Raw genomic sequence first — 21,091 nt, 5'->3', positions numbered from 1 at the left:
GTAGTCAGAGAAGGCTCCAAGATCAACAGAGACCAGGCTGAAGACCTGGATTCTGATCGCAGAAAAAGCACAAGAGTTCAAGGAATTATTAAGGGCTGTAAGTGCCTCAAGAAGTAGAGCAAATAGGTGGAGTTGAAGAAGAATAGCAGTGCCTCAAAACAGCATGTGTGAGGACTAAAGAATAGATATGCAGCCAAACTGGGCATGGAAATTAGGTACATAAGGAAATCCAGTGGTGGAAAGTAGAAGTCAAGGAAGTCATCAAAAGAAAGGAGGAGTGCAAGAAAAAGTGTGAGATAGAAAAGATGGACTAGGCTAAGAAGGAATACTGGTTGGCTAACAGACAGGCTAAGAAAAGAGTTGCAACAACAAACATCAAGGCATCAAAGGCACTCTACCAGCTTCTAGAAAGTGACTCAGTAGATGGCACAAAGAAACTATCAGGTTGCAAGACAAATACAGAAAGATGAAGAAGATAGTCAGACACCCTTCATAAGGGATGCAAGAAACAACCTACTAAGCAGTCCACAGGAAATCAAAGGCAGATGGAAGGAGTACTTCCAGCACGTTCTGAATGAATACAACCCCCACAGAAGCTGTACTGCCCCAGACACAGCTTACTCTAGAAGTATGAATATCACAAAGGAAAATTAAGGGAAGACAGCAGCCTCAGATGAGATTACAGCAGACATGATCAAGATGTTGGGTGACATAAAGGAGAAATGGTCCCCAAGGGTTCTCACAGCAGTATAGAGAAAACAGTGCATCCCAGATGACTGGAGAATAAGCATACTAGTGCCAGTATACCAGAACAAATTGGACATCCACAACTGTGGGCAGTACAGAGGTTATCAAACTCCTGTCATAATGCAAAAAAGTTCAGGAAATGGTGACTGATAAATGAATATGCAGAGCAGCAGAAAGTAAAATGTGAGGTGATCTGTTCAGATTCAGATCAGGATGCAGCACAACCAACCCGATTTTTGCCATCAGCTAACTGAGAAAAAAGTAGAGATGAGAAAGAGTCCACTGGGTATTTCTACACTTGGAGAAAGCATATAACCACGTCCCAAGAAACCGGATTTGGGCAGGTGGTTCAGAGCCCTAGAAAAGTACACTTGTGTACACTTATCATAAATGTAGATGTTAAAGTGTATTCACTGTTATAGTCATCACACTTGGGTTATCCTGCCTGCAGGTAGCCCTCAGTCGGCCCGGATACCAGAGTCTTGGGATTTTTGCGTCAGATGCTGTCGCCTCATCCATGACGTCAGGTCATCAGGGGTATAAAACATGCAGCTGACACCATTACATCAGTTTTTCTTGCCCCAGATGTCCGCAGCCCCCAAAATAGGAAGCAATCAAATGGTGTGTAACACCTCCAGTAAAAAGTAAATACCATTTCCATAAGATATGGCCAAAAAAGAGGATAGGTAGAAAGTACAGAAAGACAGGGGGCTGGAAGGAGGGTAACCAGGACTGCAACAGTGAATACACTCAAACATCTACATTTATGGTAAGTGTACACAACTTTACTATGTTCTTCGTGTTTCAATGTTGCAGTCATCGCACTTGGGTTGATTTCCAAAGCTGAGGAAGGGTGGAGGCAGACAAGAAGTAGTAGGGCTGACTAGTAGGCCTTGTATGACTGCTGTGGCAAATCCAGCTCTGGATTTAGAAAAGATAGGTAAGTGGTAATGCTTGGTGAAGGTGTGTACAGAACTCCAGGTTGCAGCTTCCAGGATGTCCCTGGTAGGGACTCCCCTGAGAAAAGCTGTAGAGGTTGAGGTAGCCCTAGTGGAATTAGGCTTGATCCCCTGTGGGGTAGGTTTTCCATGGTGTTTTTAGCAGAAATGGATGCAGTGTGCTAACCATTTAGAAATGGTTTGTTTCAAAATGGCCTTGCCCTCTGCCCCTGTAGCAAAGCTGACTAGCAGCTGGTCAGATTTTCTGAAAGGTTTAGTCCTGTTAAGGTAGAACCTGAGCTGTCTGTGCAAGTCCAAGGAGTGCAGGATCCATTCCCCTTTATTTTGAGGATTAGGAAAAAAGGTAGGCAAATGGATGGATTGGTTTAAAACCACTCTGGATACCACCTTGGGCATAAAAGATGGGTTAGTCCTGAGGGAAACCCTGCCCACATGGAAGATAAAAAGAAGTTATGTACTCACCATAACGTTCCATCTGAGTAGGTACTTCATTTGTCTGCAACCTGTGGGTATCGAATCCGATCTCGGATCTGAGCTGGCAGCTTTCCAAGCTACAAGATCCGAACTCCTAGCTCCTCCCCCTACCCATAATCCCCTGCTATGTGCTACATTACCTCAGATCGAATTTTTTGCCTCTTACACAACTCCTACCTTCGATAGAGAAAGTAACACCAGATAACTGTCTTAAAGCAGAACAAAGATCTCTTTGGTGATCAGGAATCCCAAAAGGTTCGGGGGATGGCAGGGGGGGGTCGGTTGCAGACAAATGAAGTACCTACTCAGATGGAACGTTATGGTGAGTACATAACTTCTTTATCTGAAGTAGTTACTACATTTGCTCTGCAACCTGTGGGACAGAGTCCCCAGCTACCTAGGGAAAAACCCTGGGCGGCCTATGGAAGGATATTCCGAAGCACCGCAGAGCCAAAGGAAGCCCTACCTCTTGATACCATATCCAACTTATAATGAGAAATAAACGTATGTGAAGAGGACCAGGTAGCTGCAGAGCATATGTCATCCAAGGGGATCCTAGACCAGAAGGCTGCAGAGGTGGCCACAGCCCTCGTAGAGTGAGGGCGAATTCCCATAGGAACCGGTTTGCCTGCAGATAAGTACCCGTGGACTATGCATTGACAAATCCAATTTGCTACAGTCACTTTGGAAATGGCCTTACCCATGGCCGATTTAGCAAATGACACGAACAACTGGTCCGACTTGCGAAAATCCTTAGTCCTGTGCAGGTAGAAACGCAGTTGTCTGTGCACATCCAATTTATGCAATGTGTATTCTCCTTTATTCTGAAAGTTTGGGAAGAACACGGGTAAGTTTATTGATTGATTGATATTTGACTCCGAAGCCACCTTAGGTAAGAACGACGGATTAGTCCTGAGGAACACTCTATCCTTGTGAAAAATGAGATAAGGATGCTTCATACATAAGGCTTGAAGTTCTGACATCCTTTTGGCTGAAGTAATGGCCACCAAAAAGGCTGTTTTCCAGGACAAGAACTTTAATGGAATCGAAGCCGCGGGTTCAAACGGTGGGTCTGTCAAGGCTTGTAAGACTAAGGCCAAATCCCATGGAGGCACCACCACTTTCACCGGAGGCTTCAAGAGGAAAACTCCCCGTAAGGTTTTACATAATTTTGTAGAAGCCAAAGATCCTAGTCCGTCTCCCACATGGAAATGGGAGATGGCTGCCAATTGCACCTTAACTGTAGAAGCACTTGCTCCTTGTCAGAATATCAGAGACAGGAAGTCTAGAATAGTAGGAATAGGAACCGTAAATGGATCCAGGCCTCTATCTTTAGCCCAGACAGAGAAACGTTTCCATTTGCTGTAGTAAATCTTCCTAGTAGTCGGCTTTGCTGCGACTAGAATGGCCTTAACAGGAGATGAGATACCGGGAGTCCTAGCCATCAGTGGAACTGGAGCAACCAAGCCGCAAGCTTGAGGTTCACCAGGTTTGGGGGTTGGAATCCCGCCGGATGCAAAATCAAGTCTGGAATGGGATCCAGTATCCATGGCGGAGATACACTGCGAGACCGCAGGTATGGGAATCAGATCTGGCCAGGCCAGAATGGGGCTATGAGGATAACTCTGCTCCCCAACCGACGGGCTTTCTGTATGAACTTGGTCATGAGCGGAAGGGGTGGATAAGCATAAAGTAGACCGGGCGGCCAAGCATGGACTAGAGCGTCTCTGGGATTCTCCCCTTCGGGGGGAAGTATTGCGAAGTACTCGCTGCATTTTGTGTTTAAGGGAGAAGCAAAAAGATCGCAGCAAGGCCAACCCCATTTGCGGAAGATCTGCTTCGCAACTGATGGATTGAGAGACCACTCGTACAGAGTGAGAATCACTCTGCTCAGTTTGTCCACTAAAATGTTGGACCGACCCGGAATGTGCATTGCTACCAGAAAGCGGTTGGTGGATATCGCCCATTCCAACACTCTCATAGCCTCCCGGCAAAGTGGGTAGGACCTGGTTCCAGGTTGTTTATGTACCAGACAACTGACATGTTGTCTGTCTGGATTGCAATAGTCCCCAGAGGTAGAAGGTTGTGGAGAGCTTGCAATGCTAGAAGCACAGCCCTCATCTCTAGGACACTGATATGCAAAGCGGTCTCCAGGGGAGTCCACGTGCCTTGGACGGTTCTGCCCGAACAATGCCCCCCCACCAGAGGCGAGAAGCATCCGTGGTCAGCGTGGCTTGGGGGGGAGGGACAACAAAAGGCCTCCCTTCCTTCAGCTCTGGGGCGTGGAGCCACCAAAGAAGGGAGTGCCTGCAAACTCTGCTCAGAGGAATCGAAGTATTCAACGGATGGAGTAGCAGGGACCACTGAACTTGAAGGGTCCACTGCAGAATCCTCATTCGCAGATGCGCGTGAAGGGCGAGACTGATCGCTGCTGCCATAGATCCTAGTGCCCTCAGAACTAATTCTGCCTCCGGGGCCGGGCTTTGAAGAAGAATTAGCACCTGACACGACAAGCTGTTTATCCTGTCCGCAGTTAGCATAGCTCGAGAAATGCGGGTATCTAACTTGGCCTCTATGAACTCCAGGACCTGTATGGGGCAAAGAGAGGATTTCTGGAGGTTTACAGAGATGCCTAAGCTCTGGGCAAGGGTCAGAGCATAATCTCTTGCCACGCAGAGCTGATGCCTGTTGGTGGCGGTAAGGAGCCAGTCGTCTAGGTACAGGAAGACCTGAATGCCCTGAAGTTTCAGGTGGGCTGCAACCACTGCCATGACCTTGGTGAACACCCTGGGGGTTGAGGTGAGGCCGAACGGGAGAACCCTGAACTGGTAATGACTGGCTCCCAGCCAGAAGCGGAGAAACCTTCTGGATCGTCTGTCCATCAAGATGTGGTAGTACGCATCCTTGAGGTCTATCGAGCACATCCAGTCGTTCTGCTTCAGAAGGGGGAGAATAGATTGGAGGGTGACCATCCGGAATGTTTCTTTGGGAATGAACAGGTTCAAAGCGGAGAGGTCTAGAATGGGTCTTAGGTCCCCCGTCTTTTTTGGCACTAAAAAGAACCTGGAGTAATAACCCAATCCGGACTGGTCTGGGGGGATGGGCTGGATGGCTCTTTTTTCTAGCAACTTCAGGACTTCTGAAGCTGCTGCCTCCCTTCGATCGGGTGGAACATCGGGGAGGTGTCTGGTCGAGGGAGGGTGGTTTATGAAGGGGATGGTATAACCTCTGGATATGATGCGGAGCACCCATCGATCTGTCATAATGGACTCCCAGTTTGACAGGTGCTCCGACAACTGCCCCCCGACTGCCTCCAGAGAGGGACAGCTGGGTAAGCCCTCAGGGCTGCTGCGCGGGTCTATCCGGGAAGGGTTCCCTGGACCCGAAGTTACGCGGTCCCCCTCTGCCTCTGGGCCGGCGTCCTCCTTGTCCTCCTCTGCCTCTAGAGGGCGAGGGGTCCGAAGCTGGATGGGATTGCTGGGACTTACGGAACCACAGCTTCTTTTGTCCCCTCTGATTCCTAGAAAAGGATCGTTGGGGATTAGAGAAGCGGACCCCAATGGCAGACAGCGTCTTCCCATCCTTCTCGCTTTGGACCAGAGTCTCGCGAACGGTCTTGCCGAAGAGAGAAGATCCGTCAAAGGGTGCATTCGCGAAGGACGCCTTGAAGGGATCCGCGAAATCGCAAAGACGGAGCCAGGAGTGATGTCACAAGACGACCCCAGCTCCGCTGGCCCTAGCGGCTCCCTCCGTGGCATGGGAGAGTAGACGCATGGACGTATTAGAGATGGATTTCAGAGTGGCCATACGAGTCGAGAAAACTTTTTTGTCCTCGACCGACATGGACTCCGGGGGGGCTGCAGCGTATTCCTTAATTAAGTCTCGTTGCAGCCTAATGGTATGTGCCATATAGTTCAGTGCCCTTACAGAAAAGGTCGCTGAACTAAACATCCGCTTCCAAATGCGGTCCAGTGCCCGAGATTCCTTATCTGGCGGGTGAACCGAAGAACTCTCCTGCACGAGTTCTCTCCTGGTGGCAGCCGCCACTAACATGGCATCCACGGGGGTTCCCTTGGCCTAAGACAATCTATCCACTGGGGGGCTAAGGATCTTGTTGGGTCGCTTCGGGATAGGCTCCACGGTGTCGGGCTCTTTCCACGCCCTGGTAGTAATGAGGTCTACCAGGGGATCAGCCGGGAGGGGACACCCAGGAGGTAGAAGGGCCTGCCTCAAACACATCCAGGAACACGGATTCATCCGCGGAAGGTTTCTGGGCAGACCACCCCCCTCTAATACGCAACATTTCCATGATGTCTCCGAAGTAGGCATCCTCGGGGGGGTGACCTTGGGGAACCTTCCTCTTCATCTAAATCCGTGTCGGTTGTAACGGACTCGGGGGAGTCCAGGTGCCTCCTCTTGCACCGATGTTTAAGAGGGACCTCCTCGGTGGGACTGTCTGAAGAGGGCTCATCAACGGGGTCCTGTTCCTCTAAGGTAACCAACTGGAGGGCTTGAGCAGGCTGTCCCGATGGTCGGATGATGGAGGATAGACCCACATGCAGTGGGGGTATGGGAGGATCCGACGCCTGAACCGGGGACCTGGAGGTCCTCGACAGTACCCTCTCCACAACCTCAAAAGCCGAAGGAGAGCTACTCTCGCCAGTCTCCGAGAGCAATCTCCTTGGCTCCGAGGTAGGGATTGGGGTCGGAGCCGATGCAGCCGGAGCCGAGAGAGAGGTGTGCTCCGAACCCAACGGAGCCGAAGACACAACAGCTCCCCCGGATCCAATGCTCAGCCCTCGGCCCCAAGAGCTCGGATCCGACAGACTCGAAGGCACAGTCGGCGTCGAAGCGAACGGAGCTATCGGCGCCCACGAATCCCCAGTTCCGAAAGAGCCCGGATCCGATAACTCTGAGACCCGAAAACGGGTCGGAGAAGGAGTAATCGGAGCAAACATGGGGGTCGTGCTCCCCCCCAGAGGGGGGGGGGGGCAACAGCACCCCCATCTGCATTTGGGTCTGGATGAATCGGCGCATCATCCGATCCATATCTGCTTCAGTGAGGCTTCTGGTTGATCTTGAAGAAGTCGTGGAGGCGGGCCGGGAGGGTCGCCTCGACGACCTCGAAGGAGACCGATCCTCCTCCTCCAGCTCCGGAGAAAAACGAGGTGAACGGAGCCGAGAGGGGGAGGATCCGTAGACCCTCGAGGGAGACCTATCCAGCTTAGACGGCGGGGCTGAGGGTTGAGTCTCAGCCCGCCTTTTGTGGGACTTATGTCTCTTGTCCTTATGTCTTTTCTCCACCGTAGTGGAGGTACCTGAATCCCCCAAACTCACAACCAAAGAGGGAGGTTGAGTCCCAGGTTGAGTCGGGGGCACAGAAGGCACGAGGGCTGCCGAGACAGCCTGTGCCTGAGAGGGGGAGGAAGAAGAAGCAGATTCCTGAGGCAACAAGCCCGCCAAGATCAGCTTGTTCTTCCTGTCCCTAATAGCTCAGGGATTAAAGGCCGTGCAGATTGTGCAGGCAGATGACAAGTGGGCCGCCCCCAAGCATAAAACGCACTGAGTGTGGCCATCTGCCGGCGAAAGCTTATGGCCACACTCAGTACATTTTGAGAACATCGCCTTAGGCCCTTCAGCCATAACACCACTCACCCCAAACACTAAGAGGGGGGAGGGTGAAAGGCGGGAACTAACAGAAAAAACTAGTTAGAAAAGGGGAACAAAGGTATCTAACTAACTACACTATCGATAACTAACCCAGAAAAAACTACACACTCTCACACTAGAAAAAAATTTTTTTTTTTTTTTTTTTTAACAGAAAAAAGAAAAAGGTTCAATCTCACCAAAAGACAAGGAGCTCTTCAAAAGTAGCTGCTTCAGCCGTGGCAAAAAACGATCTGGGGTAATGTAGCACATAGCAGGGGATTATGGGTAGGGGGGAAGAGCTCGGATCTTGTAGCTTGGAAAGCTGCCGGCTCGGATCCGATACCCACAGGTTGCAGAGCAAATTAAGTAACTACTTCAGATTGAAGGGTTCCACAGCCATAAGGGCATGTGACACTCTTCTTGCTGAAGTGATGGCTAGCAGTAATGCTGTTTTTCCAAGAGAGGAATTGTAACTCTACTGTAGCAGTACAAAATTAAAGGTCCCAGGCAGGAGTGGGAGCTCTCTTTGGCGGTCTTAAATTGTTAGCTCCTCTCAGGAGCTGTTTGATCAGAGGGTGAGAGAAGAGGGATGGCTCAGTATTGTAATGAGCTGAAAAGGCAGAGGCATGAATCTTAATTGATGAGAAGGACAGGCCATTGTGGAGCAGCTCTGCTAGTTAATCCAGGATTTGAGGCAAGGAGGGCACAGCTGTGTCCTTCACTTGATACTGGCTCCAAGAACAGTATCTATTCCATTTTAATAGGATTTCCTAGTACTGGGCCTCCTGGCCTCAATGATAACATCCAGCACCTGTTTGCTGAGGGTTGCTGGTGATGTATTCAGGGAATAAGCCAGGCTACCAGGTTCAGGGTTTGCAGCTGAGGATGCAAAATCTGGGGGTCTGATGTAGGTGCCAGGGTGGCACTGTTGTCAGACTGCGTAGGAGTGGGTACCAGTGTTGGTGTGGCCAGTCTGGTGCAATAAGGATTGTCTTTGGCCTGTCCTGTTTGATCTAGAGGAGTACTTTTGGAAGGATGGGCAGAGGGGGAAAGGCACAGATTGAGAGGTTTTCCCATGTGAAGGATAGGGCATCCATTTTCCAAGCTTGGCTGTGGGGAATTCTGGTGCAAAATTTGTTTAGTTGATGGTTTTGGGGGGACGCAAAGAGGTCTAACTCTGGTGTCCCCCACCTGTGTATTAGAAATCTGAATGAGTTTGGTTCCATTTTCCACTCGTGTGGGTCCATTAGATTTCTGCTTAAGTCGTCTGCCAGTGAATTTTGTTTGCCTGGCAAGAATTGAGCTTGCAGGTGCACTTGGTTGCTTAAGGATGTGTTCCATAGAGCCAGGGCTAACCTGCAGAGAGGGTAGGAGTGAGTTCCCCCCTGCTTGTTCATGTATCACATTGTTGTCTGTCTATCAGGAGTTGTCCTGGCAAAATAAGGCTGTCAGTGCATTCTCTACAGCTAACATTTCTTTTTGATTGATATGCAGGTTAATTTGTCCTGGGCTCCACGTCCTTGAATGCATTTGCCTGCCATGTGAGCCCCCATGCATAGTCTGATGCTTCTGTTGTCAGAGTTTGGACAGTGGGGGGTTTTGAGAAAGGGAGTCCCTTGTTGTGGTTGCAAGCCTCTGCCCACCAAAGGAACTCTGTCCTTAGGCAATGAATGATAGGAATCACTGTTTCCAGGTCCTGGGAATGTTGGCACCAGAGACTTTTTAAGTACCACTGAAGTTTCCTCATATGCAGTCTTGCATATGGAATTAGTAGAATACATAAGGCCATGAGCCCTAGGGCTTGCAACATTTTTCTTGTAGATAGCTGGGTTTGGGTGGCCAGTAGTTTGAAATAAGTTGTCAAATAAACCTGCTTTTCTGGAGTGAGGAATGCCATCTGGGAAGTTGTGTTCAAGCTTGCTCCCAGGAATACAATCTTTTGGCTGGGTATCAGATGTGATTTCTTTTCGTTGATGGTATACCCAAAAGAAGTTAGGAGTCACTTTACAAACATCAGGTGCCAAAGTAGCAATTCCTGACTGTCTGCCTGAATCAGGCAATCATCCAAGTATGGGTAAAATTTGAATATTTCTCTGCCTGAAGTAAGCAATGGCCGGAGCCAGGCACTTTGAGAGTACCCTAGGTGCAGTAGATAATCCAAAGGGAAGTGCATTGAACTGATCGTATATAGAGCCTTCCCTGAAATGTACATATTTCCTGCAAGATTCCCTTATGGGATGTGCAGATAAGCTTCTTTCAAGTCTAAGGTGACTAGCTAGGAGTCCTTGGCTAGTATAGGAAGGAGATGCTGGAGTGTAGGCATTTTGAATTCTGGTACCACCAGGAAGGTGTTTAGGGTTGACAGATCCAGAAGAGTGCCAAGAGTTCTCTTTCCTGGGCACCAGGAACAGCCTGGAGTAGAAACCCTGTCCCCTTTGCTCTGTTGGCACAGGTTGAATAGCCCTGATACTGAGAAGAGAAAGTACTTACTTTTGGGCCTCTGTCCACTGGTTTGGAGGAAAGTCTGGCAATCCACTTGGGGTTGGCAGAGAGTGGAAATAGAATCTGTATCCCTGGGATACAGTGTTTAAGACCCATCGGTCCTGGGTAATATATTCCCAGATTTTTGCATGCAGGGCGAGTTTTCCTCCTAGGGGTGCAAGTACTTGGGCATGGCTGGAAAGGATTAAGGACAAGTCATTGTGAACTTTTTCCACAGGGGGGTGGCTTAGCCCTCCTAGTTTTTGAGGAGGGAGCACTCCATTGTTTAGATCTGTGCATACGCTGAGACTGTAAGTCTTTGTGGTCTGTTGCTCCTGGGTTTGGGTTGAGAAGGTCTGGAAGGGACTGGAAAGGACCAGGTTTTTGAAGGCCAATGCCTACTGAATCTAGGTGGCTGTACCTGTAAGAAATCTTTAACAATTTGCATGGATTTAGCTTTTTACTCTATCTTTTTAAGAACTTCTTCTGCTTTAGAGCCAAACGAACATTCTTGGTTTAATGGAGCATCAAGTAATTTTGCCTTGACATGATCTGGAGATTTGTTCCTTCAACCAAGCATGCCTTTTCACAACAGACTCAGTGACCGCAGCCCTGCAAGACGCTTCTAAGGCATCAAAACCACACTGCAAAGTATGTTTACCAACTTGGTTTGCAGAATGCATTAAGTCTTGTAAGTCCTTATTTTCTGCACAATCAGGAATCAACAACAGTTTTTGTTTAATTAGATCAATAATATTCTGCTGGTACTTCAACATGTGAATCTGGCAATTTAAAGCCTTGATGGCAAAAGTTGCCGAGGTATATACCTACTTACCCCATCTGTCTAGAGCCCTAGAACCCCTGTCCGAAGGGGTAGGGTTTTTGGCTGTAGTAGCCTTAATACCTTTAGGTCCCCAGGGAAATGGTCTCTGGATCCGCAGTGGGATTTTCAAAGAGAAATTTGTGAGAGTCAGGCACTCTGTAGTATCTGTCAGGCTTTCTAGGAGCAGGTGGTAAAGTATCAGGGGTAAGGCTGGATTCCATGAAAACATCATCTACAATATCCAGGACAGGGGGAATAGCTAGAGGCATATTCCCTGGGTCTCTTTTTGGACTGTGGGTAGTCCTGGCATTTCCAGTGGAAATGCTCTCTTAGGGTATGCAAGGTTTCACCAAAAGAAAGGTCCTCTGGGTGAGGGGGGGGCTGAGGGAATTGAATCCTCTGCATCTGAGTCCTCATAGACAGATAAGGGTATGTTCCTGGTAATCGCAAGAGTCAGAGTCATCAGACTCATGGTCTGAAGAATCAAAAGGAAAATAAATTCTTTGTCTTTTAGAGGGGGAAGGCTGGATTCCCCTAATTAAAGTAATAAGGTCTTCGGCCATTATAAGCATTTGTTTCTGTGGCATGGGAGCTTGAGAATGTGCTTTGGTCATTGGTTTCCGAGGTGTAGTGAACTCTGGGCCTGGGAAAGTCAGTAGATTTAGTCATTAACGAAGTAGTCGGTTTGATACGAACATCGGAAGGTTTGAATACACCCTCAGAAGTCAGTGCCTGCACAGCAGCTCCGGACCCATTCAAGGTAGAGACGTCCACAGGTTCCATAGTCGAAGAAGCATCTTGTGGCATACCGAACTCCGAATGGGTCTCAGTAGAGGCCTGTGAATCTGTATAAGTGGGTAACAGGGGCTGCAAAAGAGCCTCACTGAGTACTGGTGGACTGGTGACTAGCTTAACGAAAGCGTCATCGGCAGTTTTGGACCTATGCGGTCTGGCTTTATCTTTGCGTTTTTTCGAAAGATCGGTAGTCGGATGGCTTACTGAAGCCATTTCAGAATACAAAGAATGAGAGCGAAAGAATTTAGACACAAAAATAGCCCAACAACGAATAGTTCGGGCATTGAACAAGACACAAAACCAACAGCGAGGGACGTCGTGGTCTGAGCCTAAACAGATGATGCAGGAAGGATGAAAACCTCTTTGAGGTATTTGTTTCCACAGGCAAGACAACTGTTAACTTTTTCTGACATCGGTTAGAGCAAGAAAAAAGGATCCCCAATGGGGTACTTAAGCTTTAGAAGACTTCAGGTTTGAAACTCGAAAAATGAAAATTTCAGGTAGCTGTCGACCGGCACTTGCGAACTGCTTCTGCTTCAGGCTCCTGCACTGCAAGAAAAGCTGATGTAATGGCGTCGGTTGCATGTTTTATACCCCCGACAACCTGACGTCATGGATGAAGCGACAGCATCCGATGCAGAAATCCCAAGACTCTGGTATTCGGGCCGATTGAGGACTATCTGCAGTCAGATAACCCAAGTGTGATGACTGCAACAGTGAAACACGAAGAACATCACTGGTAGAATTGGTGCAGGCTATGTACAAGGACCCAATGACTCAAGTACAATCAGTGTTCGGACACTCAGAGGAATTCCCAGTAAGAATGGGTGTGCAACAGGGTTCAACTCCAAGTCCACTGTTGTTTATATTGGTGATGGACTACATTAGCAAACAGATCAGAGGGGACAGGTCAACAAAGATGCTATATTCAGACGATGTAACATTACTGGCGGACGCTGACCAAAGCAGTCAGAAAAGGCTAGGGAAATGAAATGTAAAACTGAAGGTACACGAGATGAAAACGAGTACCGATAAGACAGTTGTAATGGCAGCAAATGGGGAAATCAGAAGATATTGAAAAATGAGATAGAAGGGTAAAATAATGGATCAGGTTAACAGCTTCAAGTATCTGGTAAGGGTTGTTAACGAGAAAAGATGTCTGAATGAGGAGGTCAAAGCTAGAATTAGAGGGGAATGTAGCCAACTGGCAGAGTGTCAGGGTTAGTGTATGACAGAAGAATGCCAAAGAAGCTGAAATGCAAGGTGTAAAAAACAGTGGTGTGGCTAGTACTACAGTATAGTACAGAAATCTGGGCAACAAAGGCAGTGCAGACAGGGAATCTAGAGGTGATGTAGATGAAGTGTATGAGACTGTTTGCAGAATGCACACTATGGGACAGATGAAGAAATGAGGATGTCAGAGCAAAAGCTAAAGTAGTTAAACTTGTAGAGAGTCAAAGAGAACATACTGCAGTGGTCTGGGCATTTGTGCAGAAAAATAGAAGGTAATGTGGTAAACAAATATATAGGACAGACAGGAAGAAGGCAAGAATAAAATAGAGCATACAGCGACAACATGGAGGGATTGCATGAAACAAGACCTGTAACAGTTAGGCATGACAAAGAAGGTAGGAGAGTGGCACTGAAGACAGACATGGTGACAGTTGACACATCATCCCAACCCAATGCAAAAAATGGGAAAAAAGTGGTGGTGATGATGCATTAGCAGTTTAAGAACTTGAGAAGACATGACCATTAGACTAGGCAGTAGATTTTTAACTGGAAGAACAGCAAAACACAAGAAAGCGCACTCGCACAAAATATTTAAGCACAAGATTAAGAGTGCAGACTTACAAACTCCACTTAATGCAGAGTATCCTTAAACAACAGTTCCAGATAAACAATAGCAAGACTTTTCCAATCATATATGCACTATGATCAAAGTCCTAAAAGGTTTTACAGTCAGTAGCAAACGCATACCTCATACTCCCTAATGATAATTCAGGGGACATTTACTGCTTGAAAGCCAATCACCGAGGTAGTAAAATCAATTTTGTTTGGCCTTTGTCTTTGCACTGTTTTAGTTTGGTGGCAATGTCTCTGAGATGGATCCATGTTAAAATGAGGGGCTAAGCTGTTTTATGGTGGGATTGTTAATTAGTGGAGTCACAGGAGTTGTCAGATGACTCTTCTACAGGGATATCTCCAAAGTCGTAGCAAGCAGGGAAATGTCATTAAGATCATCATAAATATTCTGCAGAACCAGTTTAATTCCTCCAAGTCTTTTGGGTTTCTAATACCATGTCAGGAATGGACCACATTCCTAAGTCAGGGTAGGATTAAAGTTTATGAAATTAGCATTGTTTCCCTCTTTGATGTTAGCCAATAGTGCTCTTCTCCACATTCACAACATACCCAGAATTGCTTCCTTCTGTAATTCATACAGGGTAATATGAATAGACAGCATATTTAAGTACAACTGTAAATTCTTTATTAGACTTGTTGCTCCTACTCTTATTGGAAATGTCTAGTATCGTTTGTCTACATTATAATTTCTGCAGGCAAATCCTGGTACTTTATGAGTTTGTGCATTTCTGCACATAAAACACTAATCACTGGTTGCAGAAATTTCAATGATCAATGTTGCTTTTGTCTTTTTTTTCCATGGACTACTATTATTTGTCTAGCTCACATCTGTTTTTTGAACTGCTGATCTTGTGTGACAAATAGCATCATTATCTGTAATGTTTTGTGGCTCATGTTTCCAATGCCTCTCATCTGCTTCTATACTGTAATGTTTCCACACTCCTCAAAGGAGTAATCTTGCTACATTACTGTGCCTTCAGTATACATGCCGTCTGCCATAAATGCATCACACCCAGCAACAAAATGTGCAATTGTTTCCAGTTCTGTTTAGAGAACCCACATTTGTCTGTTTCTCCAATGTTTTCATTGGACTTTTACACCAATGTGCATGTAGCCCACTATCCTGGTACACCATTATTATCCTTTCATGTTTCAATTCACTTCTACCTAACCATTCCTGTGTCAAATCTTGGTCAAGTTGTTCCAGGAGATCTCAGAGTTTGCCACTATATTTGTGCATTTTCCCATTTTTTTTCTTCTCATCTGATCAATTTCCTTATAGTCTTTCTTTTTGTTTTTTTTTTGGCACACTTAGCTGCTGTCTGATTTTTGTCTACTACTGGTTTGACTTCCATTCCAGCTTTACTCTGAAAGGCTTCTGCTAAACTAAGCAAACAGGTCACTAAACTTCTCCTCATGTTTTAAAACTTTCACAATGTTTGAAATTGATGAGGTCAGCAGATATGTATGCAGCTCCATGAATGCAAATCTAAACATATAGTCAATTTTGAGGATGCCCATACCTCCTTCAGAGTCAGGAATATATAATCTTGGTATACACAGATTTTTATATATTTGATAAGCATGAAACATTTTTCTTGTTTTCTTGTCCAAATGATCCAATACTTCTGGAGGCCAATCACCCAAAAGCTGCAAGTTAGAACAGGAATAGCAAATAGATTTACATCTTAAACTTCATTTCTAGATGTTGAGGCAGTTTTCATATTAGGTTTAATCTTCTAAAATATTCTTTACTGAGCTTTATTCTCATGTGTTCACATTTTATTGCTGACCATATATTCACAACTATTTACACAACTCCTCCTGTTCAAGTTCCTTTATATCACATTCCTGTATAAAGTTGATACTTTCTTGGTGTTATAGCTTTTCCTTTTCTAAATGCTGCATTTGCAAATTTATCAAATCCAAATGCCATTCTTATATCATCTGAAAATGTTTTAACAATTTCTAATTATGCTGTCAACTTCTCATCCGATGAGTGTATAGTTTTAAGTCACCCACAAAAAGAAGTCAAGTCTTTAAACAAAGTTGGTTTCTAGAAGCCAAACTATAACCACAGTCTACCCTGTTAGGCAAGCAATTTAAAGGGATAAGGGCAAGACAAAAACACCAGCGGTGACAAAGAATCGCTCTCTAATATCCTACTTTGAATTTTTATTCCTGGGAAAATAACTGGCCTTTTGTTATGGCTCAAGTGGTTTGCCACTGTTTCATTGTCAAAGTAATGTAATGACAGTGATGAGTTTGTCTATGAGCTTGCTTTTTTCATCTGTTTTCAGGAAATCCAGCTTAGGATAGTGAGTGATCAGTTTTAATCAGATTCATACATATATCTCAATCAAAAGAAATGCAGACTTCTACAAACCTGTCCAGAGCAGTAGCTGGCTATGGCACTGCCACTTCCATTTTACTTCTTCAGACATATAGGTTTCACAATTCTCCTGTACCAAGTACCAACTTGAAAAATTCAGAGCAGCATCAGCAAACAAACTACTCAATTTAGTTTTGCATCTTATTTGCAGGGTACTTAAATGGAATTATAACAGCACAAGGACTGCACACTTGTAAAAGTCTTCCTGTTCTGTTCACAGCTGTATACCAGGCCAATGACCACTGGGGCATTTATAAGCTTAGCCAAGCATCCCAGTTGTATCCTGCAAAATGATGTGCCTTAGAGGCTAATTTAAGGGGTAAATATAAATTAGGGCAAGAGTTACAGGCTGCCTCTGTCTCTGCAACTCCTAGAAAATCTTGGCAATGGTCTAACTTTTATTTAGGCAAACTGAACCTCCTACATTTTTTAACATTACAAACCAACAGACCACAGTCTCTAACTGAGTTGCAGGAATACTACATGTCTAGAGGGATGGTTTGCCTGTGGTAGTGTTGATAGTTACAGTGCTGCAGCCTTTAAATAGAGATGGTAGAGGGGAAACTGTGAAGTGCTCATAGATGATGTTCTAAGAACTTTATTGTGTCTTTGCTCTCTGCTCCTTCACTTAATCCAACAAGAAAAAATTTATTCTCAGATGAATCTCCAGTTCACTCACTTTGTTCTGCAGAACTAGGACAGCTGTGCCCTGTTTCTGCATACTAGATTGTATAGTTCATCGTTACAGTCAATTCCAAAAACTGGGTCATGGCTGCCCAAGCCTGGATTATCTTAATGTTTTGCACCACAACCTTCTTAATGTCTTCTGTGTCTACTACCATTCCACTGAACCATTCCACTGAACAACAGAGCTAGAAGTTCAGACTTAACATACAATAAAGTATGCAGTACCTGGATCCATGGATGAGCCTACCTTGTAATGGATAGAGTCCTTGCTTCTGAACAAGGTATCCACCACTAGGTAAAAAAACATGTAAAATTTTCAATCTGAGATATCAACTACGTCAACAAGGATTGAATTACAACTATCCCTCAGTTAACAGGTAATATAATGAATACTTACAGTCGTCTGAATTACTAAAAGCCTTGGCTTTCAGAAGCAGTTAATTTAAGCATCCATCACGGATCACGTTAGCTCTGCACCCCTCCCTCCTTTTGCAATATTTTGAGGATGTATCTGCAATTATGCATCTGCTCTGTTACTGTTTTGAATAGCTATTTCAATACTTTTCAAACTGACAGAATACTGCTAGATGGATCAATATTAATACAACAAAATGAAACTATCAACAAAAAAGATATGACATTTGCTGGTGCTCAGAACATATGTTCAAAATTTTTTTTTTTTTTTTTTTAACAGACCTTCAGATGATCCAACTTACCTCAAGTGAATTTGTCAGGTAAACAATATTCTCTAGCAACACTGCCTGCTCATCAAACTCGAGCTCCAGGTCAAGGACAGATGGACCTTTCTTCTCCAAGTTTTCCTATAATAAATAAGAATATGATAGTTTATCAGATTAAATCAAATCTATTTTCTACCCAAACTCATTAAACCTTAGATTATCAACCCAAGTCCATTAAATAACAGTTTTAAACATTCTTAACAGCCACTGTAATCTTATTTGTTCTTTTAGGCTGACAAGTGAGCAAATAAAATCACTCAAACTTTATTGAGACTACTATAAAACAAACTGGAAAAAAATGAACTACAAATAAACCAAGGCTACTCGATAACACAGATCTAAAGTACTGACCCCCACTGCTGCCAAGAACTACCAAATTTAGTTTGTTCTACAATAAAAGTATAATACAATACACTTCAAATATACTACAAGAAGCAAATTAGCAAAACAGCAGTGCTGGAACATTTTATTAATCTGTTAGCCCCATGTTGCTTAATGCATTCCCTTACTTTCTAATGCAAATCCCTTGTAGAAGAAAGTAAACCTATTCTATTATATCTAAACTTGTACAAATAAATAAAACACGGATTCTAAACTCATGAATAGATGTCAAGCTGTTTAAAATGAAAGACAAGTCTGAATGATTTGTGCTCAGTATACATTCATGGATGCTCTCCAGTTCAAAAACTCAGTTTTTCAGTCTTCATTGGAGGGACAAAGACTGCTATGCACTTTACTGCAACTGTCAGATATTTTATGGAATCTTAACACAGAGCTCACTGTTATTATTACAGTTATGAACACCTCCCACCAAAACAGAAGCCATTAGTGTATTCTTAGAATGATGGAAAACAAAAAGCAAGTGGGGGCCACATGGCCATTTATGCCTTGACAATGCCACCCCCCTTCCACCTTACCTACTTTTTCAAGTAGTGATAGGCCAGTCATTCTGAGGGTGAATGAGTGAATACATATCCAACCATCTAACTCCTTTTTAAAGGAAGGTAGTGCGTCACATTTCTTGATATGGAGTAGAATTTTGTTTCATGGAAAAGATGTGAGAAATCTGTCTTGCCACTATGATTTGTACATTTGTTGAAGCAGATTCAGGTCTCTGGTCCTAGTGTTCACTGAGCTGCTTGATTTGTGGATATACAAGATATCTTGGATTGCTGAATCCCTAAGGGTCTAAAAAGCCAGGCACAGCTCGCCCACAAAGAGTGCATAAGATACTGAATACAAGTACATAGCTTCCAGCCTCTCCAGGTAGCTCAAGTCTTTTAGACCTGAAATCAATTTTGTTAGGAACCTTTTGGGTCTCTGCAATTACCTGAAATGTCTAGCAAGATACATTCCAAATGGGGCAATGTATTCTATGATGGGCTTGATCAATGCGGGACGTGTCTATATTATCTTATCAAAGTTTCAGAATATCTAATTTGATATGGTTGACACCATTATCATCGAATTCTGAAACATCGAAAGATAAAAGAAAATGCCTAAAAACAAAAATAAATAAAAACTTACCTTTGCAATCTCCCCTTACGGAGATTTCCGTTTAAACGTTTGATGTTTTTTGCTTTCGCTAATCTGGTGCCGGCAATATCAGCTTCGATATTGTTGGCCTTTGACAACGTGAAGTAGACCCTGCAAGACGGAGTGTTTCACATCTAGAGGGCATAACACTTTGAGCTAACTGCACCAGACAAAAGATTTCCTAACCACAGTTGCAACATGAAAAGAGGAGATGGAAGGAATTTATTTAACCATACACACATGCAAACATCTCACGAAAAGGCAATAATGCCATTCTAGCCTGCCAATATACCAACACGTTCATTCCCAAAACAAGTGTCCAAGCTGTTCTTAAAATACCTAAATTAGTGCTTGCTTTAATGTAGTTTGGTAGTCTACTCCATGCATCAGCTTCTCTGAGAACCAATTAGTACATTTCTCATTCCTATATAATCTCTTACAAGGACAGTCTGATGATTCCTACTACTTTTCGAAAACCCCAAACAATCCCAGGGGCAGCTGTGTCTAAATGTCTTATATGCCTGAATAAGATCTCCACTTAAATGTCTATATGAAAATGCTGCATAATTTCAAAAATTTTTGTCTTAACAACAAATTTTTGCGTCCCTGGTATATTTCTGCTGTACTCTTCAATTTACCCATGCCTGTTTTCTTAAAAGGTTTCCACACTTATTCTATATCCTTGTTTGGGTTTAATGCAACCTACAAGGAATGATTTTATAATTTCTGATTTCCTAGAGTTTGTAAATCTTTTTATACAACCTACAGTTCTAGAAGTACCATCACCCAATTGACTGGTATGGTTAGAAAAAAAGGTCTTGACATCTTAATTTTGGAGTGGAGTGTTGAATATACTATAAACTGGGTTAAGGGACTGTTTACCAAATGCCACAGTATTCTACTTTTTAGTATTTAGTTTTAGCCGATTTTCTGTCTACCAGTTATTAATAAGTGCAAATTCAAGTTGTAGCTTCTGCATGCCAAAAGTGGCCAGAAGAAGTAACTAGGCTTCATAACTGGAGAGGTTTCAAATGTAAATTACTCTTGATGAGTCTTCACACTATCTCATACTGAAGTCTCATGGCTGAAATGGATCTGGCGACCAGCCCACCTAGCTGGTTATCAAATGGCAAATGAAGTTATTCATGACAGGGCTCAACTATGACCCTTAGATGAAGTTGACAATGAACAACAACAGGAGGCTACTCCCCAAGGAAAAAGCCTGAAAGGTCTGACAGGCTTATGAAGTAGCAAACTATGTCAGCTCCCCCAGATAGAGGAGGGCAACAAGTTCTGGTTGACATACAAAACATGATATGGAGTTGCAATGACCTGCATAACCGACCTATCTTGCTGTCGCCTCTCTGTCACAGTTACATCACTTTCTCTCATCTATCTATAACTAAGACTCCTTAGAACAGTCCAAGTAGCCCCAACCATTCTCCCTTTCCTAATTATTTCACTTCTCAATCTTGAATGCAATATTACTTTCATGGTTACTCTGCTTCTAACATATACTGTATTTCATTTCAAATACCTCTCCCATTTCCACAGTTAAGCTGTCTCTTTTCATTATTTTAATTGCTACAAATTGCAGGTAATATTACAATATTTTTTCAATGCTATATCTCTCTGACATATAAAAGCCTACATCTATTTCGAACAAATGCTGAACACTGTATATATCTATGCAATCTATATACATGCTCTTTTTCTAAATGATGTTAATGTAACTTGCTGTAAATTTTCTCTTGTGTGTACACTTACCTATATTTTGTATTCCTTCTGATATCCTGTAACTATATTTTATAAATACGTCAAAACTGTTGTTTAATGTGGAGCTTTTCTACAAGGCCATCTGCTGAAAAAGGATTTTATCCCATTCGGAATTTCCCATGAAACAAAGCAAGACAGACAGACCTAACCTTTATAAGCTTACTTA

The 21,091-nt window shown here is 44.2% G+C and overlaps 1 protein-coding gene across 1 annotated transcript in view; it reads right to left on the bottom strand.

Moving 5' to 3' along the window:
* Positions 1-21,091, bottom strand: part of LARS1 (leucyl-tRNA synthetase 1) — a 1,303,086-nt gene that overhangs the window by 101,925 nt on the left and 1,180,070 nt on the right. Inside the window, exon 29 of the mRNA XM_044064023.1 lies at positions 17,590-17,694. Within this exon, the coding sequence (XP_043919958.1) occupies positions 17,590-17,694 (105 nt within the window). The remainder of the gene's footprint in view (positions 1-17,589; positions 17,695-21,091) is intronic.

The sequence above is a fragment of the Protopterus annectens genome, chromosome 2.part2 (genome assembly GCF_019279795.1).
Source record: "Protopterus annectens isolate FY-2018-M chromosome 2.part2, PAN1.0, whole genome shotgun sequence".
Lineage (NCBI taxonomy): Eukaryota > Metazoa > Chordata > Ceratodontiformes > Protopteridae > Protopterus > Protopterus annectens.
This window is presented reverse-complemented; position numbering and strand designations above follow the sequence as displayed.